Genomic DNA, 23,194 nt, shown 5'->3' with positions numbered 1-23,194 from the left:
GGCCCAGAGAGATTACGAGGCCTTGTTTAGAGTCACGCAGGTAGTTTCTAGGAGAGCCAGCATTCAGATCTCCAGAAGCCCATCAAGGGTTCCTGTGTCCCCAGAATGCTGTGCCCGGACCGGTGTCGTACAAGGAGCCGTGCGTACCCACTTCACAGCCTTGGTCTTAAGTCTTGGCGGATGTTAGCAAAATGACCTTGAGAGAGTCACTTAAATTCTAGAGCGTTGCTTTTCCCACACTGCAACACTGGAGGTAAAATATGTGGTGTGTCTACCTCAAAGATCAAATGAAATAATGTGTGCACACTCTTTTGAAAGACTTTATAGGGCTCAGGATAAAATAACTTCAGATAAAGGAAAATTTTCTTGTCGAGGATGTATGTGTAGACTCCAGGGGAATTCATGAAACACTAGAAATTCTGTATAAAGTTGCATATGGATGAGTGCTAGACACCCCCCCTCCCTTTTTTTAATCTCCCTGAGGAGTTTCTATGGCTTCCATCAGTTTCTAAATGTGTGGCTGACACTCTCTTCTGACCCCTACCTTACCACTGCCAGTAAGAATCTATGTGCTATGGATATCAACATATTTATGATCAACTTCAAAGCTTGACGTATTAAAACTTGACCGTATTCATGTATTTAATGTATGGCTGAGATTTTCCTGCTGGCTTTGGAGATTCCATAATCCGTATTTTTAGAACATAAATCTATTCAGGGGAGGAAAGCTAATCTGACCTCACATTTTACCCCATAAAAGACGGGAAACCTATGGCCTATAAAATGACGAATAGAAATTTTTTTAAATTGATTAACTTATTTTGAGAGAGAGAGAAAGAGAGAGAAAGAGAGAGTGTATACAAGTGGGGGAGGGGCAGAGAGAAGGTGAGACAGAATCCCAGGCAGGCGGAGCACCATCAGCACAGAGCCCGATGTGGGGCTCGAACTTGGGAACTGTGAGATCATGACCTGAGCTGAGATCAAGAGATGGACATTTAACCCACTCAGCTACCCAGTCTCCCCAGTGAATAGAAATTGCAAATGACCAATCAACCAGGGACTTTGTTGTTTTTTTTTCCCCTACTTGTGTACCTCCCTCGTAATATTTCCTGGTTATCTGAAAGAGATTTCTTTAAAGCCATATTTAACAAGTGAACTATCTACTTATTATTTACTGAGTTCCTACCGAGTTCTCAGCAGTTTGCTTCCAGTATTTTCCCATAAAGCACTAGACAAAAGACACAAATCATAAACCCTTTGTAGGCTGCCGCATTACGCCCGTGGTTCTGGAAGGCTGAGCGGCGTGGAGAAAAACAAATGAAAAAGTATTATTCATGACCAATTGATCAATTAGGCTGCTTTTCATTAAAAAACATAAAAAGGCAGAACCAATTTAGCAATGACTGTGTTCGAAGTGCATAAAAACATTATTAATGTTGGATTTTTTTTTTTCTCATTTATTCTTAGTTCTCTTTAGAAAATTACACTTGAGAGCTTTCTGTAGGGCAATTGAGGGAGTGGAGAAGACAGTACTGGAACTCTTTTGTAATGCTGATGAAGGTGCAGGGACGGACACTGGTTTTAAGGCCTTTTCTGCATACAGTTCTTTGTTTCAGAAGCAGAGACTGCCTTCTGGAATATCTGAGAGTATGAGATACCCGACCAGGGAAGTTACCTACTTGTAAGACTCATCCATCATCCCATAAAGAAATCCAGTGGGAGCTTTTATAAATTTGACAATGGGTATCCTCCTGTGTTTTAGTGGTAAAATCTTATACGGTACAGAAATGTGGAAAATGAGAGGGAGTTTTTTCCCCTCTTGACTATATCAAAATACCATCTCCTGCCCCAGGGCTCTGCGGACTCATAACTTCCCTCTCGTATTATTCCTTTCTGTTTGCTTCCCTCCTATTCCTTCATGGTTCTATATTTTTCAGTTCCTAGTGGCATCTTTTGTTGAAAGTTTCTCATACAGAGCCTTAAGCTATGTAAATGAAATAAGTATCCTCATCTATGCTTAATGTACTGTTATCATTCAGATGAACAAAACCTAAAATATATCTTGGCTCCCAGATTTTCGGTTACTTACAAGAACTTAAAACGTGGGAGGTGGTGGCGTGAGGTCCTGTTACTGATTCCCATTTGGTTCCATTTGTGTCACTTCTCATTAAATGGGCCTGTCTTCAGAAAGACACCATTTTAGGGACTTCACATGTATAATTTACAGTTGCTCCTTGAACAGTGTGCAGGTTGGGACACAATCGAAAATCTGTGTATAACTTTTAGGGGCGCCTGGGTGGCTCAGTTGGTTGAACGTCCAACTCTTGATTTCGGCTCAGGTCACGATCTCACAGTTCATGGGTTCGAGCCCCACGTTGGGCTCTGCGCTGATAGCGTGGAGCCTGCTTGGAAATTGTCTCTCTCCCTTTCTCTCTCTGCCCCTGCCCCGCTTGTGTGCACTCTCTCTTAAACATTAAAAAAAGAAAAAAAAAGAAAAAAAAAGAAAATCTGTATTTAACTTTTGACTCCCCCCAAACATAACTACTGATAGACTACTGTTGACCAGCAGCCCAGCCAATAACATGAACACTCGATTACACCAACTTTGCTTGTTCTATGTATCATACACTGTCTTCCTACCATGAAGTAAGCTAGAGAGAAGAAAATGTTATTAAGAAAATCATAAGGAAAAGAAAATACATGTACAGTCCTGTACTGTAGTTATGGAAGAAAATCCAAGTGTAAGTGGACCCGTGCAGTCAAATCTATGTTGTTCAAGAGTCAACTATATTTAGTTTCCAAAACAATGCGATGAGATAGGTACCTTTATTACTCTCATTTTGTAACTTAAGAAACGAAGGCACAGAAAGACTAGCTTGTCCCACCTGGCCCAGGTAGTACCTGGAGGACTGGCCCCAAACCCACAGCAAGCACCCAGTAAATGTTCCTTACTATCGTTGTTGTAGTTGTTACTGCCTGAATGTATGCATTCAATAATACCTGCTATTGTTGCTAAAAATGACGAATTTGTGTGTCTAATCCTTCTTCGAAGTGTACAAAACATGGATATGATCCCTCAGTGGAAGAGTCGGTTTTGGCAAGGATTATCATCTAATGCCATCAGGTGAAGTTTGTTGGGAACTAAGGTGCTACCCCAGCACCAACGGTCACCTCCTCAGGTAACTCGTTAATTGCAAAGGTGGAGAAAGTACCTTTACAACGAGAGCTCCCTGGAGTGAGGTCGCTACCTTGAGCCATAATCAAACTGAGAATCCCAAATAGACAGACAACCTGGCACTATGTGCCTCCTGATGAGATGTGATATGGAGCAGCTTGTAAAAAACGCTTACTTGAAATCTAATCAATGTGTTAGTCAAAGCTTGGAGTTTACAGGAAATACAGGGGGCAGAGGAGTAAATTAAATGACACCATGAGGGAACAACAAATCCAGAACATGGGGCATTCTACAAGATAACTGGTCTAACTCTTCAAAAAAATCCAGTTATTAAACAAGAAGACGTAAAGGCCAATTGCAAAATGTGCTTTTCTTTATAAAAATTAGATCCTACTTTGTTTTTAAAGGTACAGAAGGTGTTTGGAGGTCAGATGGTGAAGGTTAGATACGGTCTAAATATTAAATGATATTAAGGAATTAGAGTTCATCTTCTAGGTATAATGTTAGTATTGTGGTTATATAGGAGAATGTCCCTATTCTTAGATGTATACCCAATTATTGAGGAGTGAAGTGTCATTTTGTCTGCAACTTACAAGTACTTCAGAAAGAAATGCAAAAGGATGGAACACATATGGTAAAAAGATAGCAGTTGGTAAGCCTAGCAGGCGAGTCTAGAGGTATTCGTTATACTAATACTTCGACTTTTCTTTATGTTTGGACAATTTCCCTCACTTTCTTCATAAAATGTCTTACATCGTCTTTGGAGAGCATATAAGACTTTTATCCTCCTGTACTTAGTAATAATTTCTTTTCATTCTCTATAATGTTTGTCAGTGAATGCATATTTAAAAAGAAAAGTGTTTTTAAAAATTGCTTACTGACTGTCTATTGGCTCAAGCTTCTTGAAACCTAATATTAACATTGTTGAAGAGAGCTCAGTGCCTAATACAGGGTCTTAATACATAGCAAATGCCCAATACATGTTTGTAATGCTTACTTGTTAAATTTATTTTGTTCCTGAGAATTTTAAAGTGGCAGGCGAAAGAAAGAAAGGAAGAAAGAAAGAAAGAAAGAAAGAGAGAAAGATGGAGACACATGAGGCTGTGTTGATCCTTTACAGATCAAGATATGCCTTAGCAAATACTCAAAATGGACAAAATGGGGGCCAATCAACCCCATCTTTTGATTCAAATAACTTAGGTCTCAAAGATTCTTGACCAAATTTTGAATTTGTTTTACGAGGGTATGAAAATGAAGAGTCTCTCCCTAGGATGAATCCAGCAGCAACTAACTGTTACTTGTTTAAGAATTGGTATTATTCTCTGAGAATCACGCAATTTGTGGGAATCGAGATCAACTTCACCTCTTCCAGAAGGCAGCGGTTCTAAAGGAGATGGTTTCAGGCAGTAAGGGATATATATTTTATATAAAAGTGGAAAGACAATGACCAAGTTTCAAAGAAATAATCCATAATGATATAATTTTGCATTTTCATAGTGCCTTTTTCCCAAGGCACTTAACATCTGTGCGAACTCATTTATTCTTATAGTATCCCAATGAAGTAGGCTCTATGAAGAGCAACTGAATTAGACTTATGAAAGGAATTTCATCAGGACCTAAGATGCAGAAGATATTCAGAAGAATATCATATAAGCAATGGAGGTATTACTCATATTGATATTGAGCAAATTGATAGCCTCCCTCCCCTCTGTGTCAGTAAAGTCATTTTAAAAAAGAACCTATCACAATTTAGGGAAAATAAGATTCCTGTTTACTACATGAGAGACACTCCAAGTCCAGTCTAAAAAGGTAGTTTTATTCAATGACACAGGCCTCTGTCTACAAAAAACAAAGTTCTCGAAAAGAGTCCAAATAATCATTTTTCAAACTTGAAATCTAAATGCACTTAGATGGCTCTAGATTTACATGGTGTTCTTTGTTTACCAGTGGATCCTTTTGTAAAGAGGTTTGCTTTAATATTATGTTATAAACATGAAGTTTTATAGACAATATTGGGTCTACTTATAAGCAGAATCTACTTATATTAAATGCTCTTTCTGAAACCAAAAATAACAAACAAAAAGGTGACCCAACTAAAGAACGAATCAGTCGATGATAAATGCAGTTGTGTAGAACAAAAGTTGCTTCGGCCTGAGGATTCCCACCCTCAGACGACATAACATGAGCACATGCAATCTTTTCCATTGGATTTTTAGACCCTAAACATTTCCCTCTTAATTTATCTGGGGATGTGTGTTTTCAGTACCGTGCAGATGAAGTTACACATACACTGGTAACAAGGCCTCATTCCGGGCACGTAAACACGGTATTTTTAAGTTAGGGGAATCCTTGGTGGGTATACTCAACCCTCATATTCAGGAGCAGTTGGGACAGAGAGCATAAAGGAGTTTGTCTTCAGACTCGATGCCTGAACTGGACACCATCCTAAGGACATGGCACTAGTTATCAATAAAGAGACAAAGATTGACGATGTTCTCTCAAAACCTATTTCATTGTAAAGTTTTCTCTTTGTAAAGAAATCCAAAGTGGTGTTCTTTGTAAAGGGAAGATAAATATTAAGAGAAATAGAAATGTAAGTAAGACAGCAATCCTGGCCCCATCGTGCCAACGTTCACTCATTTCTGCGCAGCCCGTCATCCCCACCTTCAACAGGGATTGAATGCTGACTGTGGAAAGGGAGGATTTCACCTCTGTAATGGGTCTCAAGTCCCTCCCTGGGGTGGCTCAGAAGCCAATTAGTGGAGAATTTTGTGTGCTGGGCTAGGTAAGGAACAAGTTCCTTTGCTGGAAATTGAACCCCATCACCACAAGCATTGAGAAGGCCAAAGATTCACAGACCTTTGCTGATGGACCACAATGTGAAAAAGCGATATTTAGAGAGCCCATGGGATTCATTTTAATTCAATTTGACTCACAGAGAATATGCTGCAAATTGTAAAACTGTTCAAGATCTCTAGAGTATATGGCCCGGTGTTGTATAATGACATACCTTTTTGAAGAGAAGAGGTTGAGTCTATGTCTTGGCTTTGACACCAAGTTAATAGAATCCTCTCTTGCAAGAAGGAAGGTGAAGTCTCACGTCAAAATTACTGCATGTCAGAGTACAGGTCCACCTTGTGTCTTCCAAGGACTGCATTAAAACAGGGTACAAGCTCACAGATCCATTAATAGTGTTTCCTTCTCTGCCTTATTTCTTACTCCCTCCTCCAAACTACCCCCCGTTAGCCCTGTAGTCTGTAGGCAAACCACACAGGAACTAGCAGATACAAGGGCTACAGAGAGTTGGGCGTGAGCCTTAGATTATGCGGTTTTGTTTTCTTGCTGCCAGAGTTGAACTAAAATGCAGGAGGTTCTCTGAAACACTTTTGCTTCTTTTTGCTTGGTTTCAATTTTAACAATTTCCCCCCCGAACAATTATGTTCACATAAGAAAATCTCTAATCCTAGAGATGATCCAGCAACAAAGCTGCTGCCGCTCTGAAGGAAAGCTCCCATTTCCTCTTAGTACATTGAAGAATCCAGAGAAAAATTAGGACTTCTTCGGGGAACTTATTTAATATCACCCTGGGATCACTCACAAAGTTAAAATCCCAGCGAAAAATGCTTTCTTAGTACACTCAGCCCATAATATTATTCTTAGTCCATAACATTACCCTTAATGGGGGGAAAAAAAGAAAGAAAGAAAGAAAGAAAAAGAAGCAGGAGTTTTGAGCCAGGATTAGTTCTAACCCCAGTTTTGCCAGTCAGGCACGAGCTGGGACTGGTTACTTAGATTTTTGAGATTTCCCTTTCTCCTGAGTTGGTTGGGCTAAAGGACTCCTAGGATTTAAAGATTTTTCACTGACCTAAGGTTGTTGTCACCTTTAGCTTCCTTTGTTCTAACCTTAAAATTTGTAAAAAAAACAAAAAAAACAAAAAAAACCCAAACAAACAAAAAACAACGTTCCCCCCCCCCAGTAGGTTCCCATACCAAGTGCAGCCTGTGAAGGCCTCTTCCTCTCTTTGCTCTTGCTAGAGAATGGATTGCCAACGCTGCATCTTTGCACAAAATAAGAGACGTTGCTACTTGCTACGTGATACCAGTCAGAGTTTAGGGACTGGGCCCAAGAGAAAGAGGGAAATGTTGGCTCACAGGCTCTTCCTAGCATTAATTCCTTGAAGGCTAAGAAGGAGGGAATCATATAAGACTCAGTTTGGGGGCACCTGGGTGGCTCAGTTGGTTGAGCATCCGACTTTGGCTCAGGTCATGATCTCAAGCCCCACGTTCTTTGAGTTTGTCAAGCCCCATGTCAGGCTCTGCGCTGACAGCTCAGAGCCTGGAGCCTGCTTCAGACGCTGTCTCCCTTTCTCTCTGCCCCTCTCCACTCATACTCTGTCTCTCTCCCCAAAATAAAAATAAGTATAAAAAAATAATAAGAAAAATAAGACTCAGTTTGGAGTTCTAAAATTTAGACTCACGCTACATTATGAGATGATATCCTTTTTTAACTTTTCGCCCCCTTGTACCTAAATCTTGTTTGAAATTTCCTTTTTTTGGGAGGGGGAGTTCTCCTTGGTTATAATTGCTCAGCAATTTTATTGAAATGGAAAAGAAGAATCTGGTTTGGAATCATCAGCATATTTTGGTCACAGTAGGTGCTCAATAAATATTTATTGAATGAGTTAAAGGAGGTCATTTGCTATTCCCAACTCCTTAATCCAGGATTTTCTTTTTGTTAATGCAAGCTTGTTAAATAATGCAAGTTGTGTCTGATCAGAGTTCCCACTATTTCCACAGGTTATTAAGATAGAATTTTAAAGGTAACAGCAGGTCATGGACTTTAGAACAATAAACATCTCAACGTTGGCCTTAGTGTTCTTCAGACTTCATGGCCTAAGGACCTTTTTGGATTCCATCATTATACCCAGTAGCTTCATAGCCAGTTTTCAGACACTGAAATCCTCTGGTCACAGTCCTATCCCAAGTCAGTGGTTTCGAAGTTGCTGAACAGTGAGAGTGGGAAGGAAGGAGAAAAGACAAGTGGATAGACAAGCGGATACTGTAGGAAGTATCAGGGTGTTTTCAGCTTGCGCTGTAATGAGGAAGCTGCTTTTCCACAGGGTACTACCCCTCGGGGAGCAGAATAGAACCCTTTCCCTTACAAGTGTGGGACGGAATGCAGAACAGGAAAATCTCAAAAAAAGAGAAGTTACTTCAATAGTAAGTAATGATCAACAGACATGTTATAGAGCATATTGACAGGAGAGTGAGGCCACTCTACTGATCTATTTCATGGATGCTCTGTAATCGAGCAAGTGCAAAGGCAGAAGCTAAGAATAAAGACTCTAATGCGAGAATGCTGGCACAATCCTGGGACACTCCGAAAATATCAGCAAAATTGGGAGGATTCAAGAATATGTGAAATCTGGACTTCTCCATAATAGAGAAATTTTCTTTTAAAACCATACTCATTTAAAAAGTTTCAGCAGTTCCTTTTGAGGGGTCATTGTTAGTATCAGAATTTCTTGTACATAATTATGTTTAACTTACCTTTATGGTAAAGGGTGTACTTCTCATTCAGTAGTACAGATTCAGACATTCTCTTTCCATTCATTCAGTAAATAAAGTTTGAATACCCACTCTGCATTAGGCCTATTCTAAGTGCTGGGAATATAGCAGGGAACCAAACATAGTCCTTGCCCTCCTGGATCTTACCTTCTGGCAGCCAGAGAAATAATTACATATATCAGATGGTTGTACTACTATAGAGAATCATAAAATGAGGCAAGGGTTGGAGAGAGTGTAGCTGACGTTGGGGGGGCGGGGGTTGCAATTTTATTGGGAGATCAAAGGACGTTTGAGCTAAGTCCAGAACAAAGTGAGGGAGCCAGGCTGATGGCTCTCTTGGGAAATAGCTTTTGCAGGTTTAGGGACCGGCAAGTGCAACGCCTTATGGTGGGAGCGAGCTTGATACAATGAGTGAGAAGGAGAGGAGTCAGGATGGAGGTGAGAGAGAGAGCAGGGGCCGGAACACATAGGACCTTGCTGCTCATGGTTTTATTCTGAGTCAAACAGGAGCCGATGGAAGATTTTGAACTGGGGAGTTACATGATCTCGCTTGGGTTTTAGGCTTTAGAAGCATCACTCTGATTGTTGTGTTGAGATTAAATCATAAGGGAGCAAGAGGAGAAGCAGGGAGAACAGTTAGGAAGCTACTGCAAAAGTCCTGGCAAGAGAAGCCAGCAACTTAGGACAGGTGGTAGAGAGTGGAGGTGGTGGGAAATGTGTGAATTCTGAATATACAGGGTGACCACAAAGTCTGGAAACATCAATGTTATTACTTTCCTGTGAATTACACTGTGGCATTGATGAACCATTTATCACCTACCAACCTCATATTACCCAGACTTGGTGGCCACCCTGCATTTAACGGTGAGCTGATGATAAGATGCGAAGTCTGGGCGACAAAGAGGGGTGTCAATGGTGACTCCAAGGTTCATGGCCTGAGAAGTGAGAAGCAAGGATGTGTCATCACTGAGATGGGGGAACAAGCTTGGAAGATCCAAAGTTTGGTTTTGGACATATTAAGTTTGAGATGTCTATGAGAAAGACCAGTGGGGATGTCAAGATAGATATGAGTCTGGAGGTCAGGAGAGGTTAGTGCTGGAGATAAAAACTTGAGAGTTGTTGAGAGAGATGGAATGTATTTAAATTTATGAAACTGGATAAACCCACCCAGGGAATGGATATTGATAGAGAACAGACCCCTTCAAAGTTGAGAGGTCAGAGAAATGAGAAGGAACCAGCCAAGGAGATGACAAGCAACGAGATCCTAGAAACCAAGCGAAGAGAACTGTTCACTTTTACAAAACTCCAAGTTCAGGGGGGAAAAAACCACACCAAGTCATAATTGTAAAACCGTGTATTTGGTGAGCTACAGTACTGCACCTAAATTATGGTGCCCCCAAATGGAAGAAAGCAGAGAAAGGCCTCTCACATTATGTCACTTTAATGAAGTTAATTCCACTAGGTAGAGAACACTTTACAGTTTTGCTGAGCCTAATCAACTCTCTTTCAAAGACATCCGAAGATCCATTCCAAAAGGAGGAAATGAATGGGTTTGAAAAGGAAAAACTGGGATCCAACCTTTTCAAACTGCACCAGGTAGACTTGTGACTGAGAATGTCAATGGAGGGACGCCTGGCTAGCTCAGTCGGTGGAGCATGTGGCTCTTGATCTCAGGATTGTGAGTTCGAGCCCCACATTGGGTGTAGAGATTACTTGAAAATAATATTAAAAAAAAAAAAAAAAAGAGGGGCGCCTGGGTGGCTAGGTCAGTAGCCGTCTGACTTCAGCTCTGGTCATGATCTCGCGGCTCGTGAGTTCGAGCCCCACATCGGGCTCTGTGCTGACAGCTCAGAGCCTGGATGGAGACTGCTTCGGATTCTGTGTCTCCCTCTCTCTGCTCCTCCCTCACTCATACTGTCTCTCTCTCTCAAAAATAAATAAACATTAAAAAAAAAAAAAAGAATGTCAATAGAGCTCAACATCAAAGACCAAAAATTGGTCCTTGGGGTAGAGGAAAGGGCATAGATTGGACACTGAAAATTTGGGTCAAGTTCCAGCCAAACAGCTTGCTGGTTGAATATCTCTGGGCAATTTGTGTAACGTATTTGTTCCTTCAAACTCAGCTCAAGTTCACCTCTTCCAGGAAGACTTCTCTAATTATGTAGATTTAGACAAATCCTCTTTTTACTCCCCAAACATTTTTATCACAGCAACTTATTATAATTGCTAATTTATTTTTGTCTTTTTAATTAGACTATTACTTCTTTGTATTCCCATAGCTCAACATCATGCCTGGCCCTTAGCAGGTGCTCAATAATGTAGAATGAATGCATGTTCCCCAAACTCAACTTCCTCATTTGTAAAATGGAATAATTATACCTACTTTTCAGAGTTCCTTTGAAGTTTACATAAGATATGCCTAGAAAAAAATCTTCATAAACTATCACTCACTATATAAAATACTTGCTGTCTGTCCCCCACTGTTTTATAGAATAACAGCTTAGCATGGCATTCAAGGCCCTGAACAATCTTTCTAGGCTACCTTTTTAATTTCCCTCTGGCTACTATCCTCACTCCTCTAAATGATAGCCAGCTAAGCAATATTATAAACACACCAGCTTCTTTCATATCTCCTGCCATTTTATATTATAATTACCTACCTACGTGTCAGTACTGATCGTGAGATCTGTTAAAATAATAATTATGATTGAAGTCGTAGGAGCTAAAAACAAAGTTACTTTCATCTGTGAAGAATTTTGCTATTGTCTAAGTCTATTCCCTCCATCCTGGCGGAATATCGGCATAGTCTTTGAAAACATGGGCTTGATTATATTTTCAATGCCTACCAGGTAGGATCACCTAGCAGTATGGACAAGGTCTTTCATGACCTGACTTTCCACTGCCGTTTCATCTACCTTTGCTGTTCCACAAATAGCCTTTGAGAAGCCACAGGAACTGCAGGACTTGCAGTCTGACCAAGATAATAGGCTCTCTCAGCTTTCAAGTCTTTACACATGATGTGTCCTTTGCCTCTAATGGGCTCCTCCACTTTGTCTATCCAGTGAACTCCCTGTCATCCTTTAAGATTCTGATGCAAAGCTTTCCGTGAAACCTGCCCTTAAATACGCCTTGGCAGAATTAGATGCTCTCTCCTCTCTTATTACCAGATACATACCTTGTCACAATCCTCTGTGACGGTGCCTGTCACCTCCACTAGTCTGTAAACTCAGGCAGCATTGGACTCATTCTTCCTCTCTGGGTCCTTACGTCCTTACAGCTTAGCGGGATCCCTGGCACGCAGTGGGCGCTCCGTGAAGATCGGGTGAATATTTCAACGACTGCGCGTCAGCGGTACCCGAAGCCCTCACTGGAGGCACTCTGTCACTGCCCATCACACACACTGCTCTTTTCATCCCTGGAAAACTACCATTATTACACTCCTTTGAGGTGGAGATCAGCTGCGGGTGCCGGATCCAGTCAGTTAAAATACATCGGTAACACAAATTGTAAAAACTTCTCTTTGAAAGGAGGAATAGGGCAGCATCATAGCCCCGTAGGTTGTGAAATGAAGACATTTGCCTTCATCCCACTTGATAGCCCCAAGTTGGATCATTTTAACCCCTCCCGTCCCTTTTGCTGGACGCCCTGGGAGCAGCGGGCACCAGACCTCCCACAAGCCGGAAGTGAGGGGCCGGAAGTGAGGAAGCGGAAGTGGGGAAAGGCATGGGCGCTGGCGCCCGGCCGCAGGAGGCGATCAGCCTGGGAACGAGGGGCTTGAATTTGAGCAGAAGTAGGCCCCGACGCTGGTGGCTGGATCTTCCCCTCAGGTAGTGGATTCTTGTTTGTGGGTGCAGGCGGGCATGGAGGGGCTGCTCCCTGCCTCCTGTCCGAGGCCGGTGCCGTCGCTGTGCGGGTGCGGGCGCGGGCGCTAGGGGGCCGAGGCCACCATGCTTTGCGTGAGGGAAGGCCCCCGCTGTGTGACGCCATCATGTCACGCCCTTCTTCTAGAAGCTTCTGTGCGGCCCAACCTTCCCCTCCAAGTGAACTGCGGGCTCGCCGACGGCAGTCAGTGGGCTGGTTCAGCCGTGTGACTCCATGTGACTTAGGGCCTGCGTCGCACGCAGTGGTCGTTCTGAAGTGGTTGTTGAATGAATGAAGAAATGGATGCCAAGGAAAGACCCCGTCTACAGGAAGCTGATTCTCTCTCAGCCTTCACCCTTCATGTTCAGAATTCTTTCTGGAGCGTCTCATTTCTTCTTCTCGACAGTTCTTTCTGTGTGGTGATTATTCTTTATGCTGCAGATGAGGGAACAGGGGCTCAGAGAAGTTGTTGAGCCTTGATTAGGGAATGGCAGAGCAGGACCTCAAATCCAGGCCTTTGGAATCCTAATTAATGAGATGAGGTATGCGAGGCGTGAGTACATTGTGAGCATTCCAAAACGAGTAGCCCTTTATTCCGGGAGGGGTCTGTGTCTTGTGCATCTTCCCCCCGTTTCTTAGAATGGAGTCTGCTACATGGTAAACTAGAAAGCTAACAGTTGATTGAATTAATGAACATACAGGAGGGCTCCAAAAAGTTGGTTTCTCTGCCTCTTGCCGTATTCTTCCCATCGAAATGGTAACACCTCCTAATGCCATCTTGGTATTCTCTGCAGTCACTCACCCATGACAGTCTTGTCCAGAACTTTTTTTTTTCTCCTGGGTAAACTTAAGTCTATAGGCAGAACCTATAGCACTCTCTTCGTAGCACTACCCTAAATGGATCTTTCCAGATGCCGCTTGCGCTCGGCCTCTTCGATGCTGCCCTTGTTATTGTCCTAGGTCGTCGGGTATAGTCCCTTTCGGCTTCTCCATCCCTTGTTCTTGATTCTGACATCCAAAGAGTTTTGAAGACCAGTTTTTCCCTCAACTCATTTGGCCGCAAGACCTGAATTGAAGCGAGCCATTTGTCTTTATTTATTCCAAATACGAACAAGTTTTTGCAGTCATGTTAATGTTTGTTTGTTCCGAGCGCGCCCCCCCCCCCCACCCCACACCTTACTGTGGTTATCATGTGACTTATGGTACAGGCACTGCATTACCCTTCAAAAGTCTGAGAAAAAACCTTGGGTTTGAATTCCATAATGTCCCTTGATAGCTTACAGGATTTCCTGTTGTGATCAAGGTAAAGTTGGGGGAGGAAACAGCGTTTGCCAAAGCATTGTGGAAGTGGGTAACTCTAAAAAGAGAACCAAGAGACCTCATCCCGTTGTTTATATTGGAATTATTTAAGGAAAAAAGCCCCTTAACCAGACACTGGTTTTTGCATGTTGGGATCATGTTTTAGATTTCTTATGTCATCCACAAAGCAATACAAATGGTAGATACTCAAGAAATACTTACTGATTAATTTGAAAAGATTTGCTCCACACTCTAGGATTTTACTTGACAGTTACAGGACTGTAATATATTTTTCGAAATATCGTGTTCATAATCCAAAACTGCGGAGCCAATGCAGGTTTATCCCAAAGCAGAGTCACTCAGTCGTTTGGGCATTCACTCAACACCTGTTTCTCGAGTATCTACTATGTTCTAGGTACCTGTTGGGCAATAGGATTATACTGCCTTGTAAATAAGATGGTCATGGTCCCTGCCGTCACGGAGCTTCTAGTCTGGTGGTGAAGAAAGCAAATGACAAATGCACAAGTACAGATCGTGGTAAGTGCCGTGAAGGAAATAAACCTGGTGCAGAAAGAGTATCTGGGAAGATCTAAGTAGTTAGTGTGCTTGCTGAAGGCCTCCCGGAGGAGGTGACCCAGCTCTGTGACATAGAGTATCTTACTTCCCTCCGTTTCTAAGTATTCTAGAGGTTAGGGTAGCCAGACAACCAAAATTCAGGTGTGTAAATTTACCCTCTCAGGCATCACTTCTGTCTCAGATGTCGTATCACCGTAATTACTATCTCAAGTCTCTGATGGTGTGAGTAAACTGAACATTTGCATGTAGTCCGGTGTCTAAAACACATAAAACCAACATACAATTTACAACTAACACCAGCTGAACTTGTTAATCTGAAAAGAAGCCAATAGCAGAATGGTGTCTTACATATTCTCTGGTCGTGTCATAAAGTACTAATGCATTAGTAAAATGATAGTAATTCACCTAGCCAGACTTTTTTCTTCGGGGTTTTACTAATGGTTGGGAATGTATTTAATTTCAGTATAATGTCAAGCACCTCCATTTTAAACTGCCCTATTGGATTGAAGCCAATTATTTAGATACTTTCCTGGGGCAGAAAATTTATTTAAGAAAGCATTTTTCAAATGCAATTTAGAGAATATAGGAAAACCTAAAAAATTAGGATTTTCTTCCTCCAAAATATAGATAGGTAGCTAGACCAAAAAAAAAAAAAGGAAAAACGAGCGTGTTTGATGACTGTTGTTCATCAGCAGGTTATGATTCTAACAGGTTTGTTTTTTTTTTTTTAATAGACTTGTGAGGAAACAGATCAATATTTGTTGCTCTAAGCCAGTGTCACAGTGCATCTCTGCATTGACTGAGCTTTGGTAGAAGGGAAAAAAGGACAATAGAAAAAGAAAGCCCTCATGGTTGAAAATTTTAATAGCTTATTGAAACACATTATAAATCTGGTTTTTGCTGCAGGAATGAGTCAGATAAAAATGCCTGTGTTTGAAGTGCAAACAAGAGAGAAAATCAGAAAATTGTAAAAACACACAACTTATTGTTTTCTTCCTAGGGTTGATGATGGTCAATTAAATGTTAATATAAGAGAAATGTTAATTAAACTGATACATTTTCTATCTTGCGTATTTGAGGATGTGTTGTACTTTTACCAAAAAAAAAAAAAAAAGTTGATTATCCCCTTCTCTTATTTTTTGAAAAAGAAGGGATAACTCATTTAGTTTGCTTCTGAAAATTTATGTCTTCCTTAAATACACACACAGAAATTGATCAAACCTGAGCTGGGAGTTGTGAAGGTCAAGGAAGAAAAACAACACTGAAAACAAGACAAATTTGTTATGGATTTTAATGTTTTTCTTTTGTGTGTGTGCCGTTTCTCTAGTAAAATCTGATTATAGATCGTTGAGGCTTCACTGGCTCTGGATGCTTGTCAGGGCTCAAAATCAATTTAGTGCATGATCTCGGTGGCCATCGGTGGTGAATCACCAGGGAAAATGCAAACCAACTGACCCACCTTAATGCAAAGCAATGACAAAGGAGGAAGGGAATGGTTTCATGTGAGCTGTGAATTGATCAGAAGCATCGTTTAAGGTTTTGGGGCTGCAGATCTCAAAACCTTCAAACCATTTAAGGTTTTAGCGTATTTTGTGTCAACCTCAGTGGGCACGCTTTGTGCGCCCTTGTTCTGGGATCTGACAGATCCCACTGATAATCACTCCACGTTTTAGGGAAGTTGTTACCCCATTTGAATTACACTATTGACATTGTTTAGTCCTAAACACATACTTCCTTTACTGAAGCCCAGTAAAGAAAGTAATTTAACCTTTTCCTTGACCTTATTAACCTTACACATGGGTCGAGGGTACCCTGAGTTAGATGTGGAGTCTGCTGAGGTGCAGCTCCTTGCATTAATGGTCCACAACCCTCCCTACTTTCAGATTAACGAGAAAGCAGAACATATTTAGATCTGATTCTAGTGACTTGTAGTTCTAAGAAGAATACAACCACGGGGTCACTTGATGACGCTAAGACTCAGTCGTTAACCATCTTAATTACCTTTGGGACACACTATTTTATACAAGACAAGTCTCAAGCATGAGATGTCAGAGCACAAGTTCCATTTTCTTTGTTTTTAATGTTTATTTATTTATTTTTGAGAGAGCGAGCGAGCAGGGAACAGGCAGAGAGAGAGGGAGACACAGAATCCGAAGCAGGCTCCAGGCTCTGAGCTGTCAGCACAGAGCCCCACGCGGGGCTCGAACCCACGAACCGTGAGATCACAACCTGAGCCGAAGCCAGATGCCTCACCGACTGAGCCACCCAGATGCCCCCCCAAGTTCCATTCTCTGAAACTGACTTGCCCACTGTCCATGTAATGCTTTAAGATAATTTTATTTCTGGCCAAAGAGGTTGAGTGATTGAGTGAAAATTTTCTGCAGAAACGTTTAGGACTAAAAACACCACCTGTATTTCTTCACATAATATGGGCCAAGCCCTCATGAGAGATTTTCCCATACAGCTCCTAGGAGAATTTTATACAGTGCCCTCAATTCTGGCTCCTGTAAGTGAGGGGCTGATTTCTAAGTAAAACTACATTTCTCACACTGACTTGGTCTTCTGTAGACTTCTCAGAAAAGCTTTCACTTACCTATTTTTTGTGCTTTGCTTTGCAGGAAATTGATGCCTCGTCAAAATGGAGATTAATCATTTGTGTTTGGGAGCAGCCGAACTGGGGGCCAATTACCTCTCAATTTTATAAACCAATTATATGAACTCCTTTTCCGTTGCTCCCACCCCCGTCCCACCTTCAAACTTCTTACCGATGGCATTCAGGAGGCAAGTGAAAAACTTCATGAAGAATTACTCAGATGCCGAAATAAAAGTCAGGGAAGCAACTTCCAATGACCCTTGGGGTCCTTCTAGTTCTCTCATGTTAGATATCAGTGACCTGACTTTCAACACAATTTCTCTGTCAGAGATTATGAATATGCTATGGCAGAGACTCGGTGACCATGGGAAGAGCTGGCGTCATGTGTACAAATCCCTTACGCTCATGGATTATCTCATCAAGAATGGATCAAAGAAAGTTATCCAGCATTGCAGAGAGGGGTTCTGTAAACTTCAGACACTAAAAGATTTTCAACACATAGATGAAGCTGGAAAAGACCAAGGTAAAAGCAATGTCTATGGTGTGCCACTAAAGATTAGACGTTTGGGAAGGGATCGTTTTGAACCAGGAGCTGGGGGAAAGTTATTCTCAAATGTATTAGCTCCCTTTCTCTGGGACAGTTACAGTTTCCAGAAGACTTCGTGTTGACTCTTCAGTGCCTTAGAGAGCAATTTTCTTTCAAAGGAATGTGTAAAACTAACACATGTAAGGTTCCCGATAAAACGATAGCTCGTAGAAGATGAACAAAGTGAATAAAACAGGAAGCATGGCAGCTTGGTGTAATAAGGTCACTGTAATTCACAATTATAACTGGACTGGAATTTAGTCATAAATGTAAGGAAGCGTTTCCACAGACTCCAGAATCCTCAAAGACTATCTAGATGGAAGTATAGGAATACAAAAATTTAGGTCATAAAATAATTTTGTCGGGGGTGGAGGAGGAGGTGAAGTAGGGAACAGTTATGGGGAATACCAAACTGAGATGACTTGGAAACGTCTGGTATTCTGTAATGCTAAAAAAACCAAGCATTTCCTCCCCATCTAATGTAAAATTATAATTAGCATTTAAAGTGAATAGTCTTATGAATCATGAGAAAAGGATACAATTCAGTGCAGTCTTTGTGTGAAGCATACATTTTTAGAATAGACCTTTTTTAAGAGCAGCTTGAGATTTAGAGAAAAGATTTACAGATTTACACAGAAAGTACAGAGTTCCCACATACCCTTCGCCATCCGCACACACTGCCTCTCCAGTTAACATCTCGCATTAGTGTGGTACGTTTGTAACAATTGACTAATAACCAGTATTAACACGTTCGCTAAAGTCCTTTGTTGACCTTAGGGTTCACTCTTGCTGTTCTGTTCTGCGGGTTTTGAAAAACGCACGTCGTGTACCTACCGCTCCAGTATCATAATAGTTTCACTGCCTTGAAAACGTCTTGTGTTCTACCTGTTCCTCCTTTCTCCCCTGCCTGGAACCCTTGGTAGCCACTGATCTTTTTATTGTCTTTATAGTTTTGCCTTTTCCAGAATATTATGTAATTGGAATCATATACGATGTAGCTTTTTCAGACTCCTTTCTTTACTTGACAGTCTGCATTTAAGATTCTCCCATGTCCTTTTTATAGCCTGAGAGCTCGTTTCTTTTTCTTTTTTTCTTCGCATTTTAAAAATCAGCTTTATTGCAATATAATTCACATGTCAGACAATTCACCCATCTGAAGTCTACAATCCTATGGTTTTAGGTATATTGTTAACTTTTAAAAATTGGGATAAAATGTAAATAACCAAATTTGTCATTTTAAGCATGCAATTCCGTGACATTAATTACATTCACAGTGTGGCACAACCATTGCCACTGTCTACTTCCAAAACTTTCATCACCCCAGGCAGAAACTCCATTAACTGTGGGGCACTTGAGTGGCTCAGTTGGTTGAGCGTCTGACTCTTGGTTTTGGCTCAGGTCGTGATCTCACAGTTTGTGAATTCAAGCCCTGTGCTGGGCTCCATGCTGACAGTGTGGAACCTGCTTGGAAGTCCCTCTCTCTCTTTCTCTCTCTCTCTCTGTCCCTCCCGTGCTCACTTTCTCTTTCAACATAAATAAGTAAACTTAAAAAAAAAAAAAAAGCACCTCCATAATCATTGGGCAATAAAGCTCTCCTGCTAATCTCTAATCTACCTTCTATCTCTATAAATTCACCTCTTCGGGGTACCTCGTGGAAGTGAATCATATAGTATTTGCCCTTTTGTTTTTGGCTTATTTCACATACTTGATGTGAACTTCATTCTTTTTGTAGCTGAATAACATTCCATTGTATAAACATACCACATTTTGTTTATTCATCTGATGGTGGATTCTTGGGTTGTTTTCACATTTTGGCTATTGTGAATTGGGCTGCAATGACAAAAGCCTTCGAGTGTCAGTTTGAGCCTCTGCTTTCAGTTCCGTTGGGTGTATGCTTAGGAGTGGAGTTGCTGGGTCGTATGGCAATTCAATGTTCAGCTTTTTGAGGAACCAGTAACTGGTTTTCCTTAGCAGCCGCGCCATTTTCCATTCTTACCAGCAATGTAAGAGGGTTCCTGTTTTTCCATATCCTTGACAACACTTGTTATTGTCCATCTTTTTGATTAGAGCCATCCTACTGGAGGTGAAAAGTAGTATCTCGCTGCGGTTTCAATTTACGTTTCCCTAAAGACTAATGATGCTGAGCATCTTTCTATGCCCTTGTTGGCCATTTATATATCTTCTTTGAAGAAATGGCTGTACAAATCCTTTGTCCATTTTTAATTGTGGGGTTTTTTTTTTTCTTTTTATGTGTTGAGTTTTTTATATTCTGGATACAAGACCTCTATCTTGTGACTTGCAAATATCTTCTCCCATTCTTAGGTTGTCTTTTTTACTTGCTTGATTAAATTTTGATGAAGTCCAGTTTGTCTGTTTTCCTTTGGTGCTCATGCTTTAAGTGTCATATGTAAGAAATCATTGCTTAATCTAAGGTCATGAAGATTCTCACCTATGTTTTTTTCTAAGAGTTTCAATGTTTTAGCTCTTCCATTTAGATCTTGGATCTAAATTTTTGTGTATGGCGTGAAGTAGAGTTCCAGTCTCATTCTTTTGCGTGTAGATATCCAGTTGTCCCACTACTACCTGCTGAAAAGACTATTCCTTCCCCCATTGAATTATACTGGCACCCTTATAAAAATCAGTTGACCATAGATGTAAGGTTTTATTTCTGTACCCTCAATTAAAAAAAAAAAGTTTATTTATTTATTTTGAGAAAGAGAGAGCATGAGCGGGAGAGAGGCAGAGAGAGAGAGAGGGAGAGAGAATCCCAAACAGGCTCTGTGCTGTCAGTGTGGAACCCGACGTGGGGCTCGATCTCATGAACCAGGAGATCATGACCTGAGCCAAAACCAAGAGGCAGATGCTTAACTGACTAAGCCACCCAGGCATCTCCTGTTCTCTCAATTCGGTTCTACTGATCTATATGTCTATATGCCAGTGCCACACTATTTTGATTACTGTAGCTATGTAGTATATTTTGAAATAAAGGCGAGTCCTCCAGCTTTTTTCTTTTTCAATAGTTGTTGTGGCCTTTCTGGGTCCTTTGCATTTCCATATCAAATTTAGCATTAGCTTGTTAATTTCTGTAACAAAAAAAAAAAGCAGCTAGAATTTTTATCAAGATTGCACTTAACCTGTAGATCAATTTTGAGAATATTGCCATCTTAACAAACATCAGTTCCTCCAATCCACAAACACCAGATATCTTCCCTTTAATTTAAGGTCTTCTTTCTTTTTTCAAAAATTTTTTAACGTGTATTCATTTTTGAGAGACAGAGAGAGACAGAGTGCAAGCGGGAGAGGGGCAGAGGGAGAGAGGGAGACGCAGAATCGGAAGCAGGCTCCAGGCTCTGAACTCTCAGCACAGAGCCCGATGCGGGGCTTGAACTCACGGACTGCGAGATCATGATCTGAGCTGAAGTCAGTTGCCCAACCAACTGAGCCACCAGGTGCCCCACACCTTCTTTCATAAATCTTTTGTAGTTTTCAGTGCACAAGTCTTACATTTCTTTCGGTAAATATAGTCATAAGTATTTTATTCTCTTTGGTGCTATTGTAAATGGGATTATTTTCTTCATTCCATTTTTAGATTACTCGTTGCTAATGGATAGAAATACAACCGTTCGAGTTATTTTTGTATATTGCTCTTGTATCCTGCTACTTTGCTCAACTTGTTTATTAGCTGTAATAGTTTTTGGTTTTTTTTTTTAAAGATTCCTAAGGATTTCCTGCACGCAATATCATGTCATCTGCACATAGAGATAGTTTTACTTTTCCTTTCCAATGCGGATGCATCTTATTTCTTTTTCTTGCTTAATTGCCCTGGCTAAAACCTCCTGTACAACGTTGAATAGAAATGGTGAGAATCAGTTTCATTCCTGATCTTGAGAGGAAAGCTTTCAGTCTTTCACCATTAAATATGATGTTAGGTGTGGGTTTTCATAGATGCTTTTTATCATAAGGTTGATGGAGTTGTTTTGTCTTGTTTTGTAATGTTTAGTTTGAGAGCGAGTGCATGCGTGCAGGCAGGGGAGAGCCCAGAGAGAGGGGGATAGAAGCTCTGGGCTGACAGCAGAGAGCCCGAGGCTGAGGCCAAGGCAGGGCTCGAACTCACAAACTGAACCCGTGAGGTCATGACCTGAGCCAATGCTTAACTGACTGAGCCACCCACGTGCCCTGCTGGAGTTCTATTGTTTGTCGAATGTTTTTATAAGGAAAGGCTGTTGACTTTTGTCAAATGCTTTTTCTGCAGCTACTGAGATGATTATGTGTTTTTTCTCCTTTATTCTGTTGATACGGTGTATTGCATCGATTGATTTCCATATGGGCACCAACCTTGCATTCCTAGTATAAATCCCACTCGGTCATGGTGTGTATCCTCTTTATTTTTGAAGTGTTTACTTAAGGTCCGGTGTGACGTTTAATGATATTGGAGAACATCTTCTTGGTTTTTGATCATGCTAGGCTTTTTAATCTCAAAATTGTGAAGTCATCAACTTCTATGGGCATTAAATTAATCACTAAACATTAAAATAAAATACTGATTAAAGTTTTGCATCCCCAAGAATTAAGTTTTAAAAAGGCCTAATATTTTGGATAGCAGTGAATGGAATGTAATCATTTTTGTACTTTACAGAGCAGCTATTTTATCACTGTGCTGAGCACTATGATGATTTTTTTATTTTTAAAAAGTGGAAAGAGAGAGGATCAGCCCCTACTCTGAAGAGTTTGTGAGCTGTTTTGAGAGATAAAGTAGATAAGCATGAAATTGTAAGCAAGCTTGTTTATGCATTTATACCTTTTATAAGGTATGGTATATTTGGATATGTTTAAATTCACTATCATAAAGGTTTTTCAGATTTCTTAACAGCTGAGCTTAAGATCAGAGAAGTAAGCACATGTATACTATTTTGGGCTTTGAAAATATTCTTGATGACTTGGTAGCATGAAAAGAGCAAGAAACATGCAAGTGAGAACTGAATTGTCAACAGAAGCATCGTATATTCATTTGTTGATTATGGAAGTGACAGTGGTTATTGATTGGTAACATTGGCACACAGTATTCTTTAAGTTAATAGATATTAATTAGTGAAAAATAATTCTGTTGGGGGAAAATATTACCTATTTCATCTTTATATTTGACACATTTCTCTTTTTGTATTTGTTTCCTAATGAGTGTAACATACTAGAATAGTAGTTCTTGGCATAATTTATACATAAACATATATACACACACACACACACACACACACACACACATATACACATATATGTGTATACACATATATGTGTGTGTGTGTGTGTGTGTATACAGATACATATAGATACAGATATAGATGTAGATATATGCATAAAATTTTGTGACTGATAGGGTGTGTGGTCAAAATAATTTGGGAGCCACTGGCTCTTGGGATAAAGTCAGGCCTCTTAGCATGTTCCCAATTGACATTTCTACTCTTATTTCCTTAGTCTTCTAAGCTAACATATTGCATCCAAGCATTCCTAATGTATTATTTGCTTTCACATCTCTGTGCTG

The 23,194-nt window shown here is 40.7% G+C and overlaps 2 protein-coding genes across 6 annotated transcripts in view; one reads left to right on the top strand and one right to left on the bottom strand.

Annotated features, from left to right (window-relative positions):
• The window catches only part of GRAP2 (GRB2 related adaptor protein 2), a 67,816-nt gene extending 55,428 nt beyond the window's left edge, over positions 1-12,388 (bottom strand). The window contains exons 1-2 of one of the 2 annotated variants that reach the window (XM_053894699.1): positions 11,919-12,388; positions 6,186-6,326 (exon numbers count right to left, since the gene is read on the bottom strand). The gene's annotated coding sequence lies outside the window, so the exon portion shown is untranslated. Of the gene's footprint in view, positions 1-6,185; positions 6,494-11,918 lie in introns of those variants that run through there. The other variant, XM_019446953.2, reaches the window with a different exon arrangement.
• A 66-nt stretch (positions 12,389-12,454) lies between these two features.
• ENTHD1 (ENTH domain containing 1) overlaps positions 12,455-23,194 on the top strand; it is a 104,345-nt gene continuing 93,605 nt past the window's right edge. For 3 of the 4 annotated variants that reach the window (XM_053894698.1, XM_019446949.2, XM_053894697.1), the window contains exons 1-2: positions 12,455-12,570; positions 17,098-17,595. In XM_053894698.1, coding sequence (XP_053750673.1) covers positions 17,193-17,595 — 403 coding nt within the window. In that variant the 5' untranslated portion in view covers positions 12,455-12,570; positions 17,098-17,192. Of the gene's footprint in view, positions 12,571-14,318; positions 14,441-17,097; positions 17,596-23,194 lie in introns of all 4 variants that reach the window. The other variant, XM_053894696.1, reaches the window with a different exon arrangement.

This window comes from Panthera pardus, unplaced genomic scaffold, assembly GCF_024362965.1.
Source record: "Panthera pardus isolate Hobbes unplaced genomic scaffold, ASM2436296v1 HiC_scaffold_6, whole genome shotgun sequence".
NCBI classification, from domain to species: domain Eukaryota; kingdom Metazoa; phylum Chordata; class Mammalia; order Carnivora; family Felidae; genus Panthera; species Panthera pardus.
Note: the sequence above shows the minus strand (reverse complement) of the source record. Positions and strands in the feature narration are given on the sequence as shown.